At 42.6% G+C, this 27,610-nt stretch overlaps 1 protein-coding gene across 2 annotated transcripts in view; it reads right to left on the minus strand.

Moving 5' to 3' along the window:
- Positions 1-27,610, minus strand: part of cpvl (carboxypeptidase vitellogenic like) — an 82,637-nt gene that overhangs the window by 38,234 nt on the left and 16,793 nt on the right. For both annotated transcript variants that reach the window (XM_052016899.1, XM_052016897.1), the window contains exons 4-7: positions 25,763-25,877; positions 24,654-24,712; positions 5,163-5,242; positions 524-590 (exon numbers count right to left, since the gene is read on the minus strand). In XM_052016899.1, coding sequence (XP_051872859.1) covers positions 524-590; positions 5,163-5,242; positions 24,654-24,712; positions 25,763-25,877 — 321 coding nt within the window. The remainder of the gene's footprint in view (positions 1-523; positions 591-5,162; positions 5,243-24,653; positions 24,713-25,762; positions 25,878-27,610) is intronic.

The following is a 27,610-nucleotide window of genomic DNA, read 5'->3' on the forward strand; positions in this document are numbered from 1 at the left end:
GTGCTGACCGCCTGCTTTTCTCCACGGACGCTGCCTGACCTGCTGAGTTCCTCCAGCATCATCGTGTTTTTCATCTAGATTCCAGCATCTGCAGTCCTTTGCTTCTCTGACTATAAAGTAATACTTGGCTTTATACATGCACTGGTTATAAAGATTTCAGCAAAAGACATGATTAATTTTAATAAGCAATCTTTAAAGAAGTTTTATGAATTTCACCCAAACACAGAAAGTCAATCTTCTTAACTATTTGTAACAATGTGCCAGATCATACACTAAAATTACAATTACAAATTACAAAGACAGTGATCGTTATAAATTTACATCTTGTATCCCATCATGAAATGGGAGAACAGAAGGGAAAAAACTCATCGATATGACATTCACAAAATATGTTTGTATGTACTGAACTATTACTTTTGAATTTCACTGTGCAAGCAATTAATATCACAGGCTTTGATTTTAAGAACATAGTCAAAACCAAGGAAAGATTTTTCTGGGGTGCAAAAGTAATTGGATTACCCACCTCTCCTGTAGCATAGAAATCATTCTTCTGATATTCATAGAATATCTGAAAAAACTGGATAAGGGCACTGCAAACAAAGAAATGCTCCATTTTTATTTAGCTTGCCGCTGGACGTTGTACTTAGCAACTTTTGCTCATAACATTTCATTTCACTCCTCACTGGCTGTAAACAACTACTACCCCGTCAATATAGATGGGAAAGCAACTTTATTTTATTTTATATTTGAAAATAGTTGCCAGCTAACGGAGGACCGCCATTCAGTTTTTTAAGTATATAAAAAGTTTGTTTCTAACGATTGTAACTAATTTAACTTGTTAAAATAAAAGCAAAGAGTGCTAGAAATACTCAGCAGGTCAGGCTGCATCTGTGGGAAGAGAAACAGAGATAATGTTTCAGGTCAAAACCCTTCATCAGACCTCTTCAACCTTAAATGTCAGCTTTGTTTCTTTCTTTCTTTGTTAGCTGAGTATTTCCAGCATTTTCTGTTCTTACTTTAGAGGTCCAACATCTGCAGTTTTCTTGTGATTTTCAGTAACTTGTTGAAATTCTTACTAGTACTTAACTCACAAGTAAAATCACAACATCAACAGGGGAATGTAGAACGCACTAATTGTGTCCCTAACATAACAAAAAACAAACCTTTGTCACCAGTGAAAGCTATGAAAGGAAAGTTTTCATTTTAATCAGTTTACTTGTAAAGTTCGTGTGTAGTATTCCAAGTACATGGGCTGATGCAGTCTCAGGATAACATTGTTGTGAATCAAACTTTAGTTGGGGAGATTATGGGGAGGTCTAGCAACATGAGCCAAAATCCCATGCCGAAAGATCCTGTCCCCATTTTAAGACAGCTTTTCTGAATATTTAATTAATATTGGTCCCTTAAGTGCAAGCTTCATGAAGGCCTCATTCTGTCGAGCCTCTAGATGGATTTCAAACTAGGCTGAAGCAAGAAGATCTTGAAAAAAATCGGCTTCTTGTGCTAAGTGTCAACTTCAGCACAGCTAAGAGAGACAAGTATAGGTTTAAAAGAGGTGGAAGACATGTCAAAAAGGGGAAGAGGGAAATTGGTTCACAGTCAATTTAGATCAAGTGAGCTGGACCCTATTGATTTTACATATAAACAAAATTCCATCAGACTTAACACTGCAGAAAGAACAAGTGGAAACTATTCAGGGAGTAGAGGGAAATAAATCCTGATATAATTATCAAGAAATTTTGGAGCAGAAATCCATTTCTGGCTAGCTGCACTAAACATGCAACGCAATCAAGGCTGCATGTTTTGCACAAAGCTTATAGATGCTCTTGTGGAGGGAGCAGAGAAGGTCAGTAATGGTAGAGAAACAAAGGATTGCAGATGCTGGAATATCGAGATGAAAAACACGATGATGCTGGAGGAACTCAGCAGGTCGGGCAGCATCTGTGGAGAAAAGCAGGTGGTCAACATTTCGGGTCAGGATCCTGCTTCGGGACTGAAGATAGAAAAACGGGAAACCCAATATATAGGAGGGAAAAGCAGAGCAGTGATAGGTGGACAAAAGAGGGGAGGCGGGGTGGGTACAAGGTGGTGATAGGTAGATGTAGGTAAGGGATAGTGATTTACCTGCATCTACCTATAACCACCTTGTGCCCACCCCGCCTCCCCTCTTTTGTCCACCTATCACTGCTCTGTTTCCTCCCCCCCCCCCCCCACCCCCCCATATATTGGGCTTCCCCTTTTCCTATCTTCAGTCCTGAAGAAGGATCCTGACCTGAAACATTGTCCGTCTGTTTTTCTCCACAGATGCTGCCTGGCCTGCTGAGTTCCTCCAGCATCTTATTGTTTTTCTCAGGTAGGTAATAGTATTGCAGTGGATATAATTTATCTAGAATATCAAATAAAGTACTAACAACAGACTACTGAGAAAGGCCAATGAATGCAGAATTAGGGGACAAGTAACAGAATGCCTTGCTGGCTGGCCTCATGACAGAGAGTGGAGTGTGGGAGTAGAAGATAACTGTTCACAGTGGAAGGGTGGGTAATGTGATCTACACGGATTGGTGCTGGGGTCACTGCTGTTCACCGTTCACATTAACAATTTAGACTCTGGAATTAAAAAAAAACAATTTCTAAATTTGCGATGATAATCAGGTGAAGATGGCTTTAGTCACTACTGAGGAGAACTGCAACCCGATACAAAAGAATGTGAATCGATGTACAGAATGGTCAAATATTTGTCAGGTGAAGTTCAACACAAAAAATACAAAGGAGCCCAGTTTGGTATGAAGAATAGAGAGGCCACTTACTACTTGGAAGGTGCAGGTGGGGTAGAGGAACAAGGACTCTTGTAGTACAAATATGTAAATCACTAAAGGTTGCACTGTAGGTGAGCAATTCCATATAAACTGCAAACACAAGCACTAGGTTTTATTACTGGTGGGACAGAATTGAACACTGGGAACCTGTATGCCATACCCCAAGTGTGATCCAACCAATGTTCAAATGCAGACAGGATGTACACAAATGACACCAGGTGTATATTTTTATAGCAGTGCTGGGGTGACTGACTGGGTCTCTTCTGTGAAAAAAAGACAGTGGGGTAACATAATAAAGGTCATTAAAAATATGCAGGGTTTTGATAAGAATGGATCTGGAGAGAATGTTTTTTATGGGGAAGAACATTACAGGAGACCATCAATATATGAGAGTCACCAAGAAATCCATTAATTCATTCACAACCTCCTTACTGAATGAGTGGTGAGAATGTGGAACTCACTACCACAGAGGGAGGATGACGAAAATAAGAATAATATGAAGGGAAGAGAGGACTATGCTTATGAGGAAAATATGTCAGGACACCGGATTGTTTGGGCTGAATGACCTTCTCTACCATATATCTTAGGTAACTCTATGTTGTACTATGCTTCAGAAGTTCAATACCAATGGCATCAAAGGAAGACCCGCTGAGTTCTTCCGGCGTTCTGTTTTTTCTTGGTGATAGAGATTGTGAATTTGGGAGGTGCTGCCAGAATGGTGTTTGGGAGTAACTGCAAAATATTGTGGAGATGGTACATGCTAGAGCCACAGTTTACTGATGGTGGAGGGAGCAAGTGATTAAGGTGGTGGGTGGGATGCTAATCAAGGGAGCTGCTTTAAAATGGAGAGTGTCAAGTTTTTTGAGTATTGTTGAAGCTGCACTCATGCAGGCAAGTGCAGCGAGTGAGGGATATGGCAGAAGTGAGGGATATGGGCCAAAGGCAGGCAAATGGGACTAGCGTAGGCGGGAATCTTGGTCAGCATGGATCAGTTGGGCCGAAGGGCCCATTTCCGTGTTCTATAATTCGAAGAGGAGAGTATTCCACCAGACTCTTGATTTGTGGCTGAAAGTCTTCTGGGAACAAGGAGCTAGGTCACTCAAGAAACTGGTTTTAGAATATATTAACCTGCCATCACTTAGTCTGCAAGAACATTGACTTCTCCATTGATTGTTTCCAACACTTAATTTTCTGGTGTAAATTCTGGCAACATAAATCTTATTACCAAGCAAGTTGCAAGCCAGTTCTCTGTGGCTGACAGAGTTACAGAGTCACTCTCAACCAACAGTGTTGTAACTGTGAGCCACATTTTGCATTTAAATCTTTTGGTGAAAAATACCCCCTGATGACGGTTGATATGTGCCCAGCTTCAGGGTGGATCTGACCCATGAAGTTCATGAACATGTAGATTTGACCTCAAGACTAATGTGATCGTGCTGCTACCATTTTATTCAACAGCAAACCATTTTATAATCATCAGCCACACTGTAAAGTGTAGCTGCATGGAAGCCGAATAAGGGCAGTCTTGCTTTGGCTCCCAGGTTAGAATATGATCGTTATTTAGTTTAACAAATGAAGAATGGCTATTTGGCAATACATTTAAGGGGTTGTACCACAGAAAGATTGAGGATTATAGGAAGGATGTGGAAGCGTTGGAAAGGGTGCAGAGGAGATTTACCAGGATGCTGCCTGGATTAGAGAGTATGGATTATGAGGAGAGACTAAAGGAGCTAGGGCTTTACTCTTTGGAGAGAAGGAGAATGAGGGGAGACATGATAGAGGTATATAAAATATTAAGAGGAATAGATAGAGTAGACAGCCAGCGCCTCTTTCCCAGGGCACCGATGTCAATACAAGAGGGCATGGCATTAAAGTAATGGGAGGGAAGTTCAAGGGAGATATCAGGGGGAAGTTTTTCACCCAGAGAGTGGTTGGTGCATGGAATGCACTGCCTGGCGTAGTGGTGGAGACAGATACGTTGGTCAAGTTCATGAGATTGTTAGATAAGCATATTGAGGAATTTAAAATAGGGGGATATGTGGGAGGAAGGGATTAGATAATCTTAGGTGTGGTTTGAAGGTTGGCACAACATGGTGGGCCAAAGGGCCTGTATTGTGCTGTATTGTTCTATGGTACAATGTGCACCTCACTTCAGTACAGTCTTAAAAATCTATCACTGGTCGCATGCACTAAAGGTTTGTTCTTTTTCAAAGGATTGGTGCATAAACAAAGCTGATTGTGTTATCAAAATAAGTTGAAGAGGTCACGCTGAAGGCACATTTAAGGGAACAATGGAAAATCCACTTGTTTGAAGCTTAAATCTCTAAATCAATATAAAAGACTGACCTGTACAGGTCCCGCCCAACATCATCTTCATTTTGCGCGTAACCATCAGTCTTGTCAGTAAAGCTGAAGCCAGTGCCAACCTAATATCCAGGAGCAATAAAACATTATCTCTACATGCATAAGTTGAAGTAAAATGACACCATGCACTCCACTTCAACTGAGTTTTTTGAGGAGGAAACTAAGAAATCTTTTGACAAAGCCCCTCACTGCAGGCTGGTCTTAAAGGTTAGGGTACATGGGATCCAAGGTGTGTTGACAAACTGGATCCAAAATTGGCTTGGTGATGGGAGGTAGTGGCTGAGGGGATGTTTTTCTGACTGGAAGTGTGTAACCAGCAGTGTACTGCAGGGATCGGTGCTGGGACCATTGTTGTTTGCCATACATATAAATGACTGGGATGAGAATGTAGATGGACTGATTGGTAAGTTTGTTGATGACACAGAAATTGGTGGCATAGTGGATAGCAAAGAAGGTTGCGGAAGGAAATAAAGGGGCACAGATTAGTAGGAAAGTTGGGCAGAGTGGTGGCAGATGCAACTTAATCCAGACAAGTATGAGGTAATTTTGGGCTGTCAAATACTGAGAGGACATAGTGTATCCATATAGTAAATGGCAGGGACTTTGGGATGTGGATGTACAGAAGGACATTGGGGTGCAAGTCCATAGCTCCTTGAAAATGGGGATACAGGTGGATAGGGTTGTGAAGAAGGCACTTGGCATGCTTGCCTTCATAGGCCAAGGAATTGAGCATAAGTGTTGGGATGCCATGTTGTAGCTATACAAAATATTGGTCAGGCTGCACTTGGAGTAGTGTGTACAGTTCTGGTCACTGCACTGCAGGAAGGATGTGGTAGCATTAGAAAGAGTGCGGGAACGACTCACCGTGATGGTGCCTGGAATGGAGGACTTTACTCATAAGGATAGAACGGATAGACTGCGTTTACTCTCACTGGAACCTGAGAAGTTGAGGGGTGACATTATAGAGGTTTATAGAATTATGAGGGACATAGGAGAGATAGTGTCTTTTTCTGAGAGCAGGAAAGTCTAAAACTAGAGGGTACAGGTTTAAGGTGAGAAGGGAGATACTTAAAGGAGATCTGAGAGGCAAGCTTTCCACACAGAGGGTGGTAGGTGTATGGAACAAGCAGCCAGAGGAGGTGGTAGAGGCAGCTACATTTACAACATTTAATGGGCATTTGGATAGGTGCTTGGATAAGAAGGGAGTAGAGACATATGGGCCTAATGTGGGCAAATGGGATTAGCATAATTAGGCTATGGATGAGTTGGGCTGAAGGGCCTATTTTCTGTGCTGCATAACTCAAAAATTTCCATGGTCTTATTTTTGTACAAACTCAAGAACAGTTGCCATCACATTGGACACATGGTGCAGAAACATGATGCAACAGGTCGTGGACAATGCTGGTTCATTCAACACTTCAATAAGCGAATTGTCAGGTCACTTTTATACTGCAGTTTTGGGAGAGCTTGCCAGGTGTAAATTGGCTGTTGCAATTCCCACATTTAAAACAGTGATTACGATTAAAATGTTGGCTTTCAAGAACTTCAGAATGCCAGAGGCCGTGAAAAGCAGAACACAAATGCAACCTTCTTTTCCTTTCTTGTAGTTAACATGATTCTCCTTAAATTTATTCTCCTGAACTCCTCCCTGTGGTAGCAAGTTCCAGATTCTAACCTCTCTGAATGAAGTGCTATTAGTCATGGAATAAATTTTTACTTTAATGTATTTATTTCATTTAATTTATGTTCGTATGCATTTCCTGATATTCTGTTGCTTGCCTGCCAATACTAATATATCTAACATTAGAATAAGTAAGAAATGCTAAAGCTGGCCTTCCCCACTTACATTCTAATTATCATTTTGGCAGCATATTTATGCAAGTCTCAAGAAGCATCAGCCGCCCCATGATATTAATTTGGGATCTGATGTCAACCCTTGTTACATCTCTGCCATTAACAGGCGAGAGGTAAAATTCTGCAGTCACATTACTTCCACAGACAAATCTTGGCACAATGTTTAGTTACAGAGAGAAAACCCTGCACTGGCTTAAAACATAGTTCAACTTGATACATTTTAGAGAATAAACATGGTAGCCTTCAAAAATACTGTTTACTTTTAACTTTAGGTCAGCCAAAATCATCTCTACTGACAAGGCAGACTGGCATTCAGTAGTATTGTGCTCATGCTTTTGCAAAACTGAGCCAGATTATGCTTGAACTGGCTGCAGCTTGAACATACCCACCGCACTGTCCTTACAAGTGCCTGACCCCCAATGGCCTCCGTTCTTGTTGTGAGCCTCAAAGTGGAGCTAAGACTGATTCTCAGGCAACAGCCCCCAATGGCTTTCAACTGATTCTAAGTGTCCCTGATGATTTAAAAAGAGTTGAAGTATATTGAAATAACCAAAAATTAAAAAAAAATTAAAATGTAATTAAAACAGTTATCTGGTGGAAATTAATTAAAATGTTATCATTAATTACAAAATAAAAATCTTCCTTTAACTTTTCCGTGCAGGTAGCAACCTAATTTGAATGAATGGAGCTGCACTGAGCAAATGAGATCCAAAGCATATGATGCCCTTCAGCACAAGGCAACCCAACTTTCCCCAGCACTTTAGGTGCAGCAAGAGGTCAGATGTGCCAGCATCAGACCTCCAGGACAATCTATACATGGGCAGGCATGGTAGTGTAGCGGATAGCGTAATGCTTTACAGCGCCAGCGACCCGAGTTCAATTCCGGCTGCTGTCTGTAATGAGATTGTACGTTCTCCCCGTGTCTGCGCGGGTTTCCTCCGGGTGCTCCGGTTTCCTCCCACATTCCAAAGACGCACGGGTTAGGAAGTTGTGGGCATGCCATGTTGACACCGGAAGCGTGGTGACACTTGCAGGCTGCCCCCAGAACACTCTACGCAAAAAAGATGCATTTCACTGTGTGCTTCAATGTACATGTGACTAGTAAAGAAATCTTATCTTATCTTATTTCTGTGCTGCAAAGCACAGGCATGGGAGTCATCAGTTGCACTGACCTGGAAGGATCACCTCACCGATAGCCCCCTTGCAAACTGCTGGAAAAAGAGAGTACGTTTCTGGATAATGTCCCCTCAACCCTCACCAACTTTTATCGATGCACCATAGGAAGCATCCTATCCAGATGCATCACGGCTTGGTATGGCAACTGGTCTGCCCGTGAAAGCAAGAAACTGCAGAGAGTTGTGGACACAGCTCAGCACATCACGGAAACCATCCTCCCCTCCATGGACTCTGTCTATACTTTTCACTGCCTCGGTAAAGCAGCCAGCATAATCAAAGACCCCACCCACCCTGGACATTCTCTCTTCTCTCCTATCCCATTGGGCAAAAGGTACAAAAGCCTGAAAGCACACACCACCAGGCTCAAGGACTGCTTCTATCCTGCTGTTATAAGACTATTGAACGGTTCCTTAGTATGATAAGATGAAGTCTTGACCTCACAGTCTACCTTGTCATGACCTTGCACCATATTGTCTACCTGCACCGCACTTTCTCTGTAGCTGCTACACTTTATTCTGCATTCTGTTATTGTTTTACCTTGTACTACCTCGATGCACTGTGTAATGAATTGATCCGTATGAACAGTATGCAAGACAAGTTTTTCCACAGTACCTCAGTACAATAATAAACCAATTCCAATTCTCAGAATCCTAAGCAGGTGAGATGTGCATTAGAACATAGAACATAGAACACTACAGCACAGTACAGGCCCTTCGGCCTACGATGTTGTGCCAATATTTTATCCTGCTCTGAGATTTATCTAACCCTTCCCTCCCACATAGCCCTCCATTTCTCTATCATTCATGTGTCTATCTAAGGTTCTCTTAAATGTCCCTAATTTATCTGCCCCCACAACCTCTGCCGGCAGTGTGTTCCACACACCCACCACTCTCTGTGTAAAAAAACTTACCCCTGACATCCTCCATGTATCTTCCTCCAATCACCTTAAAATTATGCCCCCTCATGTTAGCCATTGTTGGCCTGGGAAAAAGTCTCTGACTGTCCACTCGATCTATGCACCTTGTACACCTCTATCAAGTCACCTCTCATCCTCCTTCTCTCCAAAGAGAAAAGCCCTAGCTCGCTCCTCATTAGACATGCTCTCCAATCCAGGCAGCATCCTGGTAAATCTCTTCTGCACCCTCTCTAAAGCTTCCACATCCTCCAGGTAATGAGGCGACCAGAACTGAACACAATACTCCAAGTGTGGTCTAACCAGTGTTCTACAGAGCTGCAACATTACCTTGCGGCTCTTGAACTCAATACCCCGACTAATGAAGGCCAACACACCATTTGCGTTCTCAACAACCCTATCGACCTGCGCAGCAACCTTGAGGGATCTATGGACGTGGACCCCAAGATCCCTCTGTTCCACCAAACTACTAAGAGCCCTGCCATGAACCTTGTATTCTGCCTTCAAATTCGATCTTCCAAAGTGTATCACTTCAAACGTTCTTTTGAAAGTACTGTTCAAACACCAGCAAGCTGAAAAATTAACTTTGCTCTCTTCACAGATGCTGCTTGACCTCGAGTTATTCCAGCATTTCCTGCTTTTCCCTGTATCTACAGATTGCTTTGAGATGTAATTCCGTGTTCTCTTGTTTTAATTGGTGCAATCGTTCCTTTGAGCCAGTAGATGGCACATTAGGAGCTGGACAATGCATGCATGCTTGTGCCCCAAGTTTACACCACCGAACATATATTTTGTTCACCAGCCAAAGGGCTGAAGTGCTCAAAGGGCTGTCCAGCACAGAAATGCCCCTGTGGCCCACCTCATCCTTGCTGACCTTTTTGCCCTTCCACACTAATTCCACTTGTCCACACTAGGTTCCTATCCTCATATGCCTTGTCTATTTAAGTGTCTATCTAAATGTCTCTTAAACACAGTGATTGTATCTGACTCCACCACCTCCTCTGGCAGTGAGTTCCAGATATCGACCACACTCTGTGTAAAAAAAAACTGAACTGTATTACAGTACTCCAAGTAAGTCTAAGAAGTATTTTGTAAAGTCCCAACGTTTCTATTCTATGCCCAACCTATGAAAGCAAGCATGCCATATGCCTTCTTCACCATTATATCTACCTGTGTTACCACTTTCAGGGAACTATGGACTTGAATCCAGAGGTCCCTCCATTCATCAACATTCCTTAGCAACCTCCTATTTACTGTATATATCCTGCCCCTATGCGACTTCCCAAAACGCATCATATCACAGTTGTCGGGATTCAATTCCATCTGCTAACAATCCATCCAATTTTCCATTGGACCTATATCCTGCTGTAGCCTCACAAATCGCTATCCACAACACCACCAACTTTCATGTCATCCGCAATCTTACTAATCATACCACTTACGTTAACATCCAAGTCGATCCCTGAGGTGGGCTGGTCACTGGTCACAGGCCTCCAACCAGAAAAGCATCCTATCACCACTACACCTCGTCTCCTGTCACCATGGAGTCATAGAGACACACAGCATAGAATCAAGCCCTTCGGCCCACAGAAGGCAGAGGGTGGTAGTAGATGGAGTGTATTCTGCCTGGAGGTCGGTGACCAGTAGCATTCCGCAGGGAACTGTCCTGGGACCCCTGCCCTTTGTCATTTTTAAAAATGACTTGGATGAGGAAGTGGGGGGATGGGTTAGTAAGTTTGCAGATGACACAAAGGTTGGAGGTGTTGTGGAGAGTGTAGAAGGTTGTCGTAGGTTATAACAGGGTATAGACAGGATGCAGAGTTGGGCAGAGAAGTGGTAGATGGAGTTCAATCTGGAAAAGTGTGAAGTGATACACTTTGGAAGATCAAACTTGAAGGCAGAGTACAAGGTTAATGGCAGGAATTCTTAGCAGTGTGGAGGAACAGAGGGATCTTGGGGTCCAAGTCCATATATCCTTCAAAGTTGCCATGCAAGTTAATAGGGTGGTTAAGAAGGTGTATGGTGTGCTGGCCTTCATTAGTCGGGGGATTGAGTTCAAGAGCGGCGAGCTAATGTTGCAGCTCTATAAAACTCTGGTTAGACCACACTTCTGTGTTCAGTTCTGGTCGCCTCATTATAGGAAGGATGTGGAAGCTTTAAAGAGATTTACCAGGATGCTGCCTGGATTAGAGAACATGTCTTATGAGGATAGGTTGAGCGATCTAGGGCTTTTCTCTTTGGAACGATGGAGGATGAGAGGGGACTTGATAGAGATGTATAAGTTTATGAGAGGCATAGATAGAGTGGACAGCCAGCACCTTTTCCCAGGATGGCAATGGCCGAAACCAGAGGTCATTAGTTTAGGTCAAAGGAGGAAAATTTAGGGGAGATGTCAGAGGTAGGATTTTTACACAGAGTGGTGGGTGCCTGGAACGCACTGATGGGGGTGGTGGAGGCTGATACAACAGGGACATTTAGAAGGCTCTTAGATAGGCACATGGAAGTAAGAAAAATGGGAGGGTTATGGGCTGTGTAGAAGGGTTAGATTGATCATAGAGTAGATTTATAAAGGTCGGCACAACATTGTGGGCCGAAGGGCCTGTACTGTGCTGTTCTATGTTCTATGACCTGACTGGTCCATGCCGACCAAGACTCCCATCTAAGCTGGTCCCATTCGCCCGTATTTAGCCCATATCCCTCTAAACCTTTCCTACCCATGTACCTGTCCAAGACCCTTTTAAATGTTGTTAATGTACCTGCCTCAACCACTTCCTCTGGTAGCTCATTCCATATACTGACCACTCTCTGGGTGAAAAAGTTGCCCCTCAGGTTCCTATTAAATCTCTCCCCTCTCACCTTAAACTTATGCCCTCTAGTTCTTGGTTCCCCAACCCTGGGGAAAAAAAAAATTGATTCCAATTAACCAACTCACCTTGGATCCCATGTGCCTTGCCCTTCTGGACCAGCCTACCACATGGGATCTTGTCAAATGCCTTACAACAATCCATATAAACAACTTCTACTGCCCTGTCTTCATTAATCAAGCAAGGTGGTAGATGTTTTCTCTTTGGATAAAAGTCAGAGTGCAATCTGAATTATAAGCAATGCCAGCCCATTTACTTGCTATGACTTGATAGAGGTGTACAAGATGATAAGAGGCATAGATCGGGTGGATAATCAGAGACTTTTTCCCAGGGCGACAATGGCTAACACAAGGGAGCATAATTTTAAGGTGATTGGAGGAACGTATAAGGGGGACGTCAGGGGTAAGTTTTTTACACAGAAAGTGGTGGGTGCGTGGAACGCACTGCTGGCAGAGGTTGTGGGGGCAGATACATCAGGGACATTTAAGAGACTCTTAGATAGATACATGAATGTTAGAAAAATAGGGGGCTATGGGAGGGAAGGGTTAGATAGATCTTAGAGCAGAATAAAATGTCGGCACAACATTGTGGGCAGAAGGGCCTGTACTGTGCTGTAGTGTTCTATGTTCTATATTCTATTAAAGTTATGTAAGTGAGGGAATTAGGATCAATGTAGAATGCACTCACTAGCAGATTCATTACAACAATGATAAATCAGAATTTGAGTTCCTTGGTTTCATTATCATCAGCATGGACAAGTTACAAATACTGTGGCCCATTAATAGTCATAAATTGTGTTCTTAACCAAGCCTTAGACAAGTTTAGTAGGAGCGGATAGCATTTAGCATGTTCTATTTGTAACAGGGGCCATAAATTCATAAAACCATATTTCTATCTCCTTCCCCAACACAGAACCTGTCTTGTACTAATTACGCGAACATTCAGTTTTACAATTAACTCAACATTACATTCTATATTATTATGGGGATCACCTCCTGTAATGATTTTGATAAAAATTAACAGCTTTGCAGTTTTCATAAAGTACACAATACCAAACTCCATGTCACTGAAGAAGTTGAGGGTGGAGGAGCTGTGGAATGTCATCAGCCGGCACACGGTTCATTTGCGCTCTTTATTCAAATACTGTCACAGAATCTAACGAATCTGAAGTTCAGGGGCACTGGGCAAGATGGCCCAGGCTGGTGGTGGAGGGGGATGTGGTGTGGGAGGAAATAAGGCAAGTTTTGTTAGTGGAAGCTGTGGAACAATGTGATCAATTAACTAAGAAGTAAACACCTGGGGTCAGGATCAAAGAATCTATCTTATTTAGTATATCCTTTCAACAAACTTCATTAATACTTTTCTGAAGCTCACGCAGCATGGGGTGATATCCACTCAACTCCCTTTAGCACTGATTACTGACAGCCTATGCCATACTGCGATACCTATGTCCACCAGCCTTGCCCATCCATTTCAAGGAAGTGCTTTGTAACAACTATGAGGAAGACGTTTATAAAGATACCAGGTATTTGGGAATTTCTGCTGTTTGCTATTTTTGTTAGCCTCAATGCAAGGTGCTTAACTGAGTTGAAGAGCAGAGTTATCCGGAAATAAACAGATCTTTAAAGGTTAAAGAAATGAGAAGGTGGGACTGGGTATGTGGGGGCTGCTATTTGCACTGTGACGCTGGCATAAGCAAATTAGCAGCAGTTTCATACAATACTGACAATGAACAGAAGAGACATCAACTGGCTGTGGATTCACTGATAACAAGACCAGTGTCAATTCATAGAATGTAGCTTGGGCCATTTGGGGTCCACGTCCATAGATCCCTCAAGGTTGCCGCGCAGGTCGATAGGGTTGTTAAGAAGGCGTATGGAGTGTTGGCCTTCATTAGTCACTGTATTGAGTTCAAGAGCTGCAAGGTAATGTTGCAGCTCTATAGAACTTTGGTTAGACCTCACTTGGAGTATTGTGTTCAGTTCTGGTCACCTCATTATAGGAAGGATGTGGAAGCGTTAGAGAGGGTGCAGAAGAGATTTACCAGGATGTTGCCTGGATTGGAGAGCATGTCTTATGAGGATGGGTTGAGTGAGCTAGGGCTTTTCTCTTTGGAGAGAAGGAGGATGAGAAGTGATTGATAGAGGTGTACAAGATGATAAGAGGCATAGATCAAGTGGACAGTCAGAGACTTTTTCCCAAGGTGACAATGGCTAACATGAGGGGACATAATTTTAAGGTGATTGGAGGAAGGTACAAGGGGGATGTCAGGGGTAAGTTTTTTTACACAGAGAGTGGTGGGTGTGTGGAACGCACTGCCGGCAGAGGTTGTGGGGGCAAATACATTAGGGACATTTAAGAGACTCTTAGATAAGCACATGAATGATAGAGAAATGGAGGGCTATGTGGGAGGGAAGGGTTAGATAGACCTTAGAGCGGGATAAAATGACGGGACAACATTGTGGACTGAAGGGCCTGTACTGTGCTGTATTGTTCTGTGTTCTATGTTAATAAAGTTATTTTAAAACAAAATATATAAAACACCCAAACTGCAGGCCTGGAGATAAGGGCCAAGAAAAATGGGGTTAAAAACAAAAGGGGTAATTTTTAAGACTTCCCAAACAGCCTTCTCTGGACCACCTGAAATAGATGTTGTACACTTCATGTAAGTCACCCGACAATCATTATAAAGAGATAGGGGGAGGTGAGGTATAAATCACTAAGCTGCTTGGCTTTGCAAGTAAATGTGCACTCAAATCAAAGTCCATGTATTATCCCATCTCTCCTCAAAATCACATCTCTCCTCAAAAAGAGAAATAAATAGTAAGCTATGTCCAGTCCCTTTGAATGGCTGACCTACTTGCGCTTGAACAACAGCTTTATTTCCAAATACAAAACTAACCGCTGAATTTGAGATTGCAGTTACGGAGACCATACAAAATAATGCAGCCCCATTTCAAATCTAATGGCCTGTGCCTTCCTTTCTTCATTCCGAGGCTAAGCTCTGCTGTGGATTTCACAATAACATTGGCCATTACGAAACAGTGACCGCTTCTAATTTTGATTTAAAGAGTAGGGGAGAAATGGTGCAGGTTAAACAACACTTGTTTGTCAACATAAACTAAAACAATACAACACAGGAACAGGCCCTTCAACCCACAATGTCTGCACTGAAAACAATGCTGAATTAAACTAAATCTCTTCTACCTGTAAATGATTCATATCCTTCCATTCCCTGCATATTCATGTCTCTGTCTGAAAGCCTCCTAAACGCCACTATCATATCTTCTTCCACCCACCCCCCCGCACTCCCCCCCCGGCAGTCCATTCCAGGCACTTACCACTCTCTGTGTAAAACACTTGCCCTGCACATCTCCTTTAAACTTTCCCCCTCTCACCTTAAATGCATGTCCTCTAGTAGTTGACATTTCTACCCTGGGAAAAATATTCCGACCATTTACCCTATCTATGCCTCTCCAAATCTTATAAACCTCTATCCGATCTCGCCTCAGCCTCCGACACTCCAGAGAAAACAACCCAAGTTTGTCTAACCTCTCCTTATAGCTCATACCCTCTAAACCTCTTCTGCATCCTTTCCAAAGCCTCCACAGCCTTCCTGTAATGGGGCGATCAGAATTCCACACAATACTCCAAGTGCGGCCTGACCAAAGTTTTAGAGAATCTGTGTTATGGTTGTAGCTTCCAGCCAGCACCATCTATGTTGCTTATCGTATTATTTCCCAAGTGTTCAGAACTAGTTCAAGCTCACTGGCACTTAACAAAGCCATACTTGCACCTTGTGTAGCAAGATGCCAACCATTCCTGGAAGTCATGCCAAAACATTGGGAAGCTCACTGAAAGCCAAGTCAGAGAACTGGGACCCTGAGATTCAGTCATGGCTTGCGATGCCCTGGTGGATAACATGAAGAGGAGGAGAGACTTCCTCCATACCCGGAGATCCAGAAGGCCTCCAGATTCTGAGTCAAATGACAGTGTGAAGGAGCTGCCGATGGGGTGCGCACCAGGAGTGAATCTCCCATGGTGTGCATGCTCCGTTGGAAAAGATCCAATGACCTTGGATGTTGTGATGATCAGTGAGTTCACCAACACATCCCACCTCACTACAACTGTACCACCAGCCCTACAACACCTCCCCACACGACACATCAGCACTCAACACCACTTAAGACTTTCACCAAACTTGCATGTTCCTCACCATATCCTCAAGTGCTACTATCTACATCAACTTCTTGCACATACACCCAGCTAATCCACCACAGTAAGCAGATCATCTTGTCACAATGCAACACAGTAACTGATACACTTTGCTCACTCTCGCCTGGAAAGGTCTCATACAATTATAGCCAGCAGATACAGGCAAGCAGCAGTCAAAAGCATATCCATCAGTAGCCTAAAGAGAGTACAGGCTATTACTGATAAGATATAAGATACTTATTTATTAGTCACATGTGCATCGAAACACACAGTGAAATCCATCTTTTTGCGTTTCTGAGAATGTTCTGGGGGCAGCCCGCAAGTGTCGCCACTCTTCCAGCGCCAATATTGCATGCCCACAACTTCCTAACCCGTACGTCTTTGGAATGTGGGAGGAAACCGGAGCACCTGGAGGAAACCCACGCAGACACGGGGAGAATGTACAAACTCCTTACAGACAGCGGACGGAATTGAACCTGGGTCGCTGGCGCTGTAATAGCGTTACGCTAACCGCTACACTACCGTGCTGCCCTGCAACTGGAGTATTGACTTCCCGTAATGAGGCGACCAGAACTTTGATGGAGCAAAATCTAAACTGCTCGAAGAACTCAGCGTCTGCAGAAAAGGGATGTGTCGACATTTTGGGTCTTGGGGCGGGGGGGGGGGGGGGGTGGGGAGAGATCAAAGGTGCCCAGTATAGACAAGTGCTGTGGAGGGGCAGGAGAGGGGCTGGTAGGTGATGGGTGGAACTGGATAAGGAGCAGAACGATGGGCAGCTGGACCCAAATGTAGAAGCAGGGGGTTGGAACGGGTAAAGAGAGGGATCTGAGTGGACTGGTAGGAGCAGAAAAGGAACATAGGAGAATGGGTCACCTGAAACTGGAAAACTCAATGTTTATACCATTGGGCTGTAGTCTACCTAAGCAGAATATGAGGTGCTGTTCTTCTAGTTTGTGTTTGGCCTCACCCTGGCAGTGGAGAAGGCCAAGGACAGACAGGTCGGTGTGGGAATGGGAAGGGGAGCTGAAACGACTTCCAAGCCGGAGCTCAAGATGGTCGCTGCGGACAGAGCGCAGGTGCTCTGCAGAGCGGTCGCCTCATCTTGTGGCTCAATCGGAAGCAAATGCAAGTCGGCAAGTAAAGGGTTGATGAATGAACAATACTCAGTGTGAATTAGAAAGGGACAGAAGAGATTTGGAAGACTCATGGTTACAGAGAGCATTATGAATTGGAATTTTTTTTGACTTGTACCGAGGTACAGTGAAAAACTTGTTTTGCATACTGTTCATACAGGTCAATTCATTACACAGTGCATTGAGGTAGTACAGGATAAAACAACAACAGAATGCAGAATAAAGTGTAGTTCCTTTCTTGCACAGAGCCCAGAGCATCTCTTCTAGTATGGAAACAATGATCAGCTTCACTTTGCTGTCCAAGCAAACACTTGCTGTGCAAGCTAATATTTATTATCTGTTGACTAGTGCCACAGTTCCAGCACAAGAGAACTCATCCAACTGGGTGTGTTACAGTGGGATCTGGGAATTCTGGCTGGCAAGGGCAAACTATGGATGTGGAGACCAGCATTTGAAGGAAACATGAGGTGTTGCAGTACATGAGCAATCAGCCCTCCAGGAGATCACAGTGATCACAATGGGAGCAGAGGAGCCTGCACTCAAGATTGCAGCACTCCAGATGCCACCATCTATTTTTTCATTTCAAAAATAGACTTTATTCACAATTAAAAAAACAACAAAAAAAAGGAAGGAACAGTGAAAAACTTTTGCATTCATGGTTGTTACTGTCAGACCCGGTTATTTTCAAATCCGCAGGTTCTTTCAGGAGTCCGAGAATGAGTTGTAAACAACTTGGTGCTTCACAAAGTTTTATTGGAAAAGTTTAAAACAAAGAAACAGTCACAGGCACATGGCGCTGGCTTTAGCGGAGATGAGCCAAGACAAAGGAACTAAAATGAGCTAGGGCTGGGGGGGGGGGGGGGGGGAGGTGGGGAGCTGGGGGGGCAGGTGGGGGGGGGGCAGAAAGAGAGCAAGAGAAGCAAGAGAGACAGAGAGAGATAGATGAGCAAGAGGCAAGAGAGAGATTAACAAAAAACAACACCTTTTATACCTGAGATAAGAGGTATTCCTTAGCTAACAATAGTCCAATCAGGAAACCTATTAAATACCTGTGGCAAAACCAACCAATGAGAAAACACGTATTCACCTGATGGACAAACCAATAAGCTAAGTACAGCCACTTGAGGTGTATTAAACACTATGCATGTTAAAAAAACTAATTAAAACAGTCAAATGCAACATTACATTCAGTAGTGTAAACTTTTTAAAAGAAGAAATCATTGCACCATGCCACTCCTAGTCAAAGACCCCACCCACCCCGGATATTCTCTCTTCTCCCCCCTCCCATCGGGCAGAAGATACAAAAGCCTGAAAGCACGTACCACCAGGCTCAAGGACAGCTTCTATTCTGGTGTTATAAGACTCTTGAATAGTTCCCTAGTATGATAAGATGGACTCTTGACCTCACAATCTACCCTTGTACCACCTCAATGCACTGTTGGAATGAATTGATCTGTATGAATAGTATGCAAGACAAGTTTTTCACTGTACCTCGGTACATGTGACAATAATAAACCATTTTAATTTACCACTCACATGGCCCCCTGGGGTGATACCCCCTTTCATTGTTCCAGAGGCTTCCCCACCCCACTCTGCCCCTCCATGTGCGGTAGCAGAAGGTGCCGAGACCACGGTTCTTCCCCACAGGGCCTTTGCATTGGCTGCCCCGAGCTTCAGTGCATCCCTCAGCACGTACTCCTGCTGTCTGGAAGGTGCCAGTCGGCAGCTTTCCCCTACGGACACCTCGCTGTGCTGGAAAACCAACAGGTTTCGGGCAGACCAAAGGGCGTCCTTCACTGAGTTGATGATGTTGCTACTTGATGTCACCACCACCACCACCACCCAAGTGCTTGTCAGCACAACAGAGCATATGTAGACCACACAGCCCCTCAATCCTGCTCTGCCACTCAATAAGGTCAACCCTGATCCGATTTCTGGGCTCAAACTCTGTTCCCCACTGATCCCCACGACGCTTAATTCCCCTTTTCCAGAAATCTATCTTCAGTCTTGAATACGTGCAACAACTCAGTCTCCGCCGCTCTCTGCACTAGAAGATTCCAAAGAAGCGGTCGGCCCCGACAACCACCCGCTCAGAGCAACCCGCTGGGGTCTGACACTGGACCATCTCGGCCAGGGGTCTCAGAGATTGCCTTTCTTCGGAGATCCTCTTGCAGTGCTAGTGATGAGCCGCTGGGGGGAGCACTAGGACAGGCTGTGAGTGCACACACAAGGACCAGCAAATTACATTGGCATGCTTGTTTTAAAACCATGTTGTGTGTTAATATGGTTTGGAAGGTTAATCCAGTAATAGCCAGCATAGTGGTCCTTGGGAAGGTGGTGGGACTACCATGTACACCTGCTAGGTGGTCAAACATTCTCAGTGTGTATATATATTCTGGTGAACAGCGTGACACCTAGGCAGCTGTACTACCCGACGTGTGAGGAGCGAGAGCAGTTGAAAGTATCCTAACTGGTTGCATCACGGTCTGGTACAGCAATTTGAATGCGCAGGAACATAAGAAGCTGCAGAGAGTAGTGGACTCAGCCCAATACATCACGGGCACATCCCTCCACACCATCAGTAGTATCTACAGGAGGTGCTGCCTCAAGAAGGCAACATCCATCGTCAAAGATCCCCGCCATCCGGGCCATGCCATCTTTTCCGAGCTACCATCGGGCAGGAGGTACAGAAGCCTGAAGTCCCACACCACCAGGTTCAGGAACAGCTACTTCCCTTCAACCATTCAGTTCTTGAAACAACCAGTAAAACCTTAATCACCACAACAGTTTTGCAACACTATAACCATTCTGATCACTTTGCACTAAAATGGACTTCATTATTTTTTGTTCTAATTGTTTTTTTTCTTGTAAAAATTGTGTATAATTTATGTTTATGTTTTTCTTGTGAATACTGCTTGTCTGATGCTCTGTGCCTGTGACGCTGCTGCAAGTAAGTTTTTTCATTGCACCCATGCATACACGTACTTGTGCATGTGACAATCAATTCAACTTTGGAACTTTGAGAGCCACAGTAAATGCATGCACTAGCAACTCATAATCAGAGCTGCACCTAGACTGGCAGCTGCAGTGGTGAAAAAGAAGCAGGGACGGTAGTGTAGCGGTTAGCATAACGCTATTACAGTGCCAGCGACCCGGGTTCAATTCCGGCCACTGTCTGTAAGGAGTTTGTACATTCTCCCCGTGTCTGCGTGGGTTTCCTCTGGGTGCTCCGGCTTCCTCCCACATTCCAAAGACGTACGGGTTAGGAAGTTGTGGGCATGCTATGTTGGCGCCGGAAGCGTGGCAACACTTGCGGGCTGCCCCCAGCACACTCTATGCAAAAGATGCATTTCACTGTGTGTTTTGATGTGCATTTGACTAATAAAGATATCTTATCTCATTTCGCCTGCACTTATTTTTAAAATTCAGTTTCAATAATGCAACACATTACCGAGACTCAATCCCAATGTGTTAAAATGCCCCATTGCGACCTTAAAGTCATGATTACAGAAACGTTGGCAAGCCAGTTCTTGGGCTGTGGGTGAGGGCAGGCAGCAGTACCAAAGGAGCAATTGTCGCAACTGGATGGTGAGGCCTCAGGCTCACGCAATATCGGGCGGACAACAAGAGGCGGCTCCTTGGACTGAATCATAGTAGGTGACAAAAAGAGTGATCATAATGGGGACAGAACAGTACGCTGGCCACAGATGTAGGAAGGAAAGGCTAACAGCAGCGGGAGTAAAAGCTGGCTGGCCTCATATTCCTTCAGTTGGAGTTGCAAAGAGCTGCTCTGTGCAACTTCTCCCAGCTTTGCACTCAGATAAATTCAAGAGCCTGTGCATTGTATCCTAACAGGAGGTCCCTTTGGGAATTGCCAATAAAGCCTTTTGTAGGCTATGTTTTCCACAGCAAACCTGACACTGATAGTTTCAGTGCAAACCACATCTTGCAGGAGGTGCCTCAAACAAGCATCCAATAACCCTGTGCATCTACAAAACAATAACTATAGGTTTCAGGCTCTTGGAATCTCATGTCCTATCAACAGGATACAATGAACACTTGCTTCCTTGAGGCTGAACTGGAGGCTTTTCAGCACACAAAAATACCAGTGGTATCTCTAGGGACCAGAACGTAGGGCCACTGCACTGACCCGAATACAGTAATGAAGGAGGACATGAAAGGGAAGCAGAAAAGATAAAAATGATTTTAAAATTATGAAGGGTTTGATGCAGCCAACATGGAATTTCTTCTGTTGGGGAATTCTGTTCAGCAATGAAGAGTTTCAGCCTGAAACGGTCATAAGGTGAAGTCTTTAAGAAAGATTTCTCTTTTGGGAAATTGGATTAGAGTGTTGAGCTGCACTCAAACGGCTTGATCAGTTGGAGATCTTGGTGCAATATTATCCCCAAGATGAAGGCTGCACCACATATTCACATCATCTCTATGACTATTACTACCTCTATAACATTGTCTCCTTGTACATCTGCTGCCAAAACCTTCAATTCATTATGTTGGGTCTTGACCGTTCCAAATCATTCCCAACGGGTCTCCTTCATTCTACCTTCTGACATCATCCTCTACTGCCTATATCCTGACTCATGCTGTCCCATTCAGCCTTTACCCTCGTGTTTGCTGGCAAACATTTCCAAATACATTTTGATTTTAAAATTCTCCCCCTTGTTTGTAACTCCTTCTATGGAGTTGCTGATCCCTCTCTCCACATTTCTCCGTTCCTCACTTCTCACTCCACCACTGGTGGTAATGCCGTCAGCTGCCAAGTTACCAAGCTTTGGAACTCTTTTAATCTCTTTATAATCTTTGTTCCTATAAGGCAACCTTTACAAACTTCCTCCTTGACTGAGCATTTGGTTATTGTCACTAATTTCTCATTAGTTTTGATACAACAACAAGACTGTACAACAGCTTTTTTCCCCCAGGCTCCTGAATACCCTGGATGCAGTCTCAGACAAATGCCGTGTCAAAAGTCCTGGTATGCACAACGGCGCATAAGAACTTTGGCTGCTGCTGAACATGTTTATACACTGAGTTCTGTATTTTCTTTGTCCAACTTGGTTTTGCACTAACCTTGCACTAAATTTGTATCCTGGATATACCATTTTTTGCACTATTTGTGCTTGCACAGTTTCTCTGTCTACGTTTATTGTATGTCCTCTGTTGTGTGAGTCTGGGGGAAACGACTTTTCGTTCCTCCATGTGTTTTAGAGCATGTGGGTGAATGACAATAAAGTAACTTGAACTTGATAATATGTGATGACTTTGGGACATTTAGCCACATTCAAGAGGCCGAAATGAATATTGTTTCTTATTGCAAAAGCATGATGGAACAAATGGTACCATTCAATGGTGCCATTTCTACACTCAGGTCGGCAATCTTCTCAGGTTATCTGAAATTCAGTAAAAACAGGAAATAGCTGACTTCTTTCTCATTTTGTTTTGAGCATATAAAATGGCAGCAAATCACAACTGAACTAAAAGTGACCTCGCTTCTATCTTGGGAAAAAAAGTTTTATGTAAATATATGGAAAAAGTACTGCAAACAAACATCAAAATGGGAATGTATATCGTCACAGCATATACATTCCTTAAGCAACGGAAGGAAGATGAAAAAAGTGAACCTAGGTCAGTGGGAAGCATGTATAAAGCTAGTAAGTTACCGCAGAAAGATTATATCAGCACTTAGGTACAATTTCACTTTTGATCCAATTGCAGCTAACTCTCCTGATTTACTGTTATATTAGCACACTTGAAAGGCTTGTAATTTGACTTTTACAAAAAGAACAGCCATTTCAAAACTTAAGTGCTTTAATTAAAAAAAAGGGAAAAATGATAGAAAGCCACTGGCTATATCCACAAAAGAAGTGTAATCATTCAGTTTGAATTGTGAAGTCCAGAGTCCTTAGCAGAAACTTCTATGTTCAGATATAACATGTTATATATACCACAGGTGTGGCTGAGGTTCCCATTTAATATTTTGATTGTTTAATTGGGACCAATGCAAGCACAGCAGTTTCTCTGTACCTTTATTCTGCATTCTGTTATTGAATTACCTTGTACTACCTCAATGCACTGTTGTAATGAATTTATCTGCATGAGTGGTATGCATGACAAGTTTTTCACTGCACCTCGGTACATGTGACAATAATAAACCAATTTACCCTCATCCACTTCTAAGTCATAATTTGCAACTTTCCCCTTAATTCTAAAGAGAACAATCCTCCAATTCTCTTAGATATTCTGATCTCAAGCACATTAGTTAATACAAAAGAAACCAAAGTGGGGCAAAAAAAAGTCTGCCTGAGTCAAAATTTCATTAGCTAAAGTCGTTAATTATTAAAAACATCTATGATCCTAAAATATGTATTTTGGTGGTGAAAAGGCTAAATTTAAGTTCCTGGATCCTTTATTTGCTTGCTTGCACATTTTCCACGCTGCAAGGATAAAACCTTTTATGGTAAGCTCAGTAACACGACTGCAGATCCGCTACACTTCAACCTGCTGATTTTAAAGACTGGAAAATCTGGGGTCATTTGCACCTTCATTTGGATCCTGGAATGATCTGCAAGCCTGGACCTCTGCTTTATTCACTGGTGAAACTGGAATTTTTTTTTTCCTTTTTCAATCTTTTTATTAAATTTCAAATGAATACACATAACAATAGTGATTCTACACATGGTACAAAAAGATCGGGATTACAATAATAACAGTTGACACATACAAACACAGGGAGTAAAATATATAATCTGAACCTCCCAATTTCTTATTAAATGAACATGACACAAAAGAATTTGAAAAGAAATTTGATTATATGAAAAGAGAACCCCAAAATTTTTTTAAAAACCATAACAAAACAACAAAAAAGATAATAATAATAAACAAAAGCAAACCAACAACTTCAAAAAAAAGCTGAACTGTCATATTTCTTCGGTTAGGAATTTTTAAAGTCATTTTGCAACTGTCACTAATGAAACAGACTTTATGGTATTTCTTCTATTTACTGCAATATAAATACTTGAAGGAACCATGCTAGTAATGTAAATAGTTTCCTCCGTGACATTTTCAGAGTTCTAATTAAGATAAAAGTGGATACTGACTGGTGTACTGGAAATTGAAAACAGGAATTCATCATCAATCAAGAAAACTCCCAAAAAGAGTATGAACATGATTTGTCTTTCATCAGGATTTTATTTTAGGGAGCTCTTGATGCACTCTCATAAAATCCCTTCTTGGACGCGTATTTCTGAACCCTACTACTATACAGCTTATGCAAAAAAAACCACATAACAATTCAAAAACTTACAGGATTGTCGATGTACAGCATTGAATACTTTGATGTCCATGGGAACTTCCGGGCTTTCACTAGATTTCAGCAGTATACATAAAGAAAATATTAAAATTAACATGTAACTATTAAGATTAGTCTTCCATGACAATGTTTGCTCAATGCCAACAGATTTGCATGTTCTTTACACTGTATGTAAACCTTGGCAAACTTTCTGAGCACTGATAAAACTATTTTCAAACGGGAACCCATTTATGCACTAGGTGATGTGTTATTTTCTCTACACATAGTCTTGAGCCCTGATGATATCTGATCTATGAAGTAGTCAGCACAGAACAACAGAGTTCACTTAAACTCAAGAATAGCGTTGCCAGTATTGTTAAGGCACTCAGAATTAACTTCAGTGAACTGAGTCTTGTGCCCAATTGCAATGCAAATTCTGCATACATAACCACAAACATGGCTAATACTCCCAGCCCCCGATGCTGTTCTGGAACATCAAGTTCCATTTAGCAACATGATTCAGCACCATATATTTAGAGTATCAGTTACTATTTAGTGCACAGCTTCTGTAGTCTGTAGAATGTAATTTTCATACACAAGGCGATTCAGTGCAGTTACATAAAGAAGTTAACAACTCCAGAAGAATGTGGACCTGCACACATCAGTTCTGGAAAAATATCACAATACCAACAAAACCCCACATCTCCTTTTCTCGTTTGTTCGGCTGGAATTATTCCTTCCACATCAGTAGATAGTAAATGAGGATATGAAATAAGCATTGATTATTTACAGTGCTAAAGTAAAAATAAAATTAAAAAAGCAATTATTTTACTGAACTACAGTGTACTTTGGTGCAGGAGGACTGTAAAAACAGACATCGAGATCTCTTGCAGAAAGGAATTGTAAATATTTCTTCGCTGAACCACAGTATACATAAAAATACCAGCAACCACTATATATTTCAGCCTAACATTTTGAATTAAAACAATTGAGGATAAATTGAGGTCCCAACCAGTGAGTTTGATTGAAAGTATTTGTGGGAGACAAAAACTGTTCCAGAGAAAAAATTAATAAAACTGAATTATATTCAGCATATCACCTTATTAGAATGAAGTTGCACTTACATGTCAGGTCTTTAGTCACAACGTAAGGCCCATGTTCAACAAAAAGACCAAACATTGATGAACCTCCAGGGCCACCTTGAAGCCAGAGCAGTACAGGGGCATTTTCAGGGCATGTCTGAAAATTCACATACAAAATCATCATTAAGTCATGCATAAACATACAAAATTGACAAATAACATAGATTCTGGGTAAAGTGCCTACAAGGACACTCAAAAGAGTGCTTAGCATCAAAACTAATATAAATTACATAGAACAGTACAACACAGAACAGGCCCTTCGACCCACAATGTTGTGCTGACATAGATAATCCCTCCTACATACAGAATGCCCACATCCCTCTATTTTCCTCTCATTCATGTGCCCATCCAAGCCCCTCTAAAAAGCCCCCAATGAATTTGCCTCCACCACCCTATCAGGCAATGCGTTCCAGGCATCCACCACTCTCTGAGTAAAAAACGTCTGTTCTGAACCTACCCCCCCTCACCTTAAATACATGCCCTCTGGTATTGGATCGCTCAATAATGGGAAAAAAATATTGCTTGTCCACCCTATCTATGCCCATCGTAATTTTATACACAAAAAAAATTACAAGGACTAAAGAAAATCAATGTTCCATCAAAACAAACACAAAAGACGAGACAGTGAACAGGAACAAGCAGAGAGCAGCTTTGATAGATCACCAGGAATAAACAATGCAGAGGATAAAAGGTAGTCTTTACAGGCACTGCAAATCTCTGCAGGTGCACGAGTCAGATGGAGAAGATATTCTCCACACCATCCTGTCAATAATTGAACCTGCAGGACTGTAAAAGCAACAAGCTGCTGGTCTTAAAAAGACTGTGCAGCATGAAAAAATATCCACAGATAACAGCAATCATGGAATCATGGAAACGTACAACACATAAATGGGCCTTTTGGCCCATCTTGTCCATGCTGATCAATCATTTGGCAATTTTAACTGTGTTTTTATGCGTCAGGTTAAAGGATGTTAATGCTATGGAGTGAAACACTTCTCTAACCCACCAACCCCATTTTCATTGTCCAGCCTAATATTCACTGGGCAGCTACAGGAAAGTAAGAATATTAAGATGTATGGAATTAGTACAGGAAAGTAGGGCTGGGTGAGAAGCTCAGACATGATTTTATTGAATGATGCGAGGGGACAAATTGCCTTTCCTGTGTAAGGAGCAACCAGGTTCATCACTGGTCTTCTCCAATTCCAACTTAACCTTTACCCAGAGCACCTTTTGCTTACCCAGCCGAGATTTCCACTACTTAAACCAGGATTTGCTGCATGAGATCAATTTATTCATAATGGATCGCAAAGGATTTTGTGGGACTCGTTGACCTGGCTCAACACAGTCCTAGGCTCAGCTCACATTGGAACTAAACAGTTGTCTTATTCCACTGGACCAAGGTAAACTTCAATTCCGGCTTAAGGACTGAGTTTGTAACTGTGGCAACTCTGCACATTGCTTCAATTATACTTTCAAGGTTGATGAATATGCAGTCCAGGGGAGCATTTACAGAGAAAATGTGTGCATTTAAGGAATACCTTTCAAAACAGGCAGATGTCCACATTTCTTTATGGCCAGTGAAGTTCCCATTAAGTGTACATATTTTGTAATCTAGGAAATGCACACATTGATTTCTGCATGCCTTCTGTACAACATGAGAACGACCAGATCATTTTATTTTAATGGTGTTGCTTGGCAGGGATGCTGCAGGCAGGAAGGGTGATGGGGAGTGATTTTGAGGAAGTGAAACTGTATGTCCAACAATGCTCTGTACACCCCAAGAAGGCAGTAAAGATCCTAATTTAATACTTCATCTGAAAGTAGGGAAAG

Source organism: Pristis pectinata, chromosome 5, assembly GCF_009764475.1.
Source record: "Pristis pectinata isolate sPriPec2 chromosome 5, sPriPec2.1.pri, whole genome shotgun sequence".
Taxonomy (NCBI): domain Eukaryota; kingdom Metazoa; phylum Chordata; class Chondrichthyes; order Rhinopristiformes; family Pristidae; genus Pristis; species Pristis pectinata.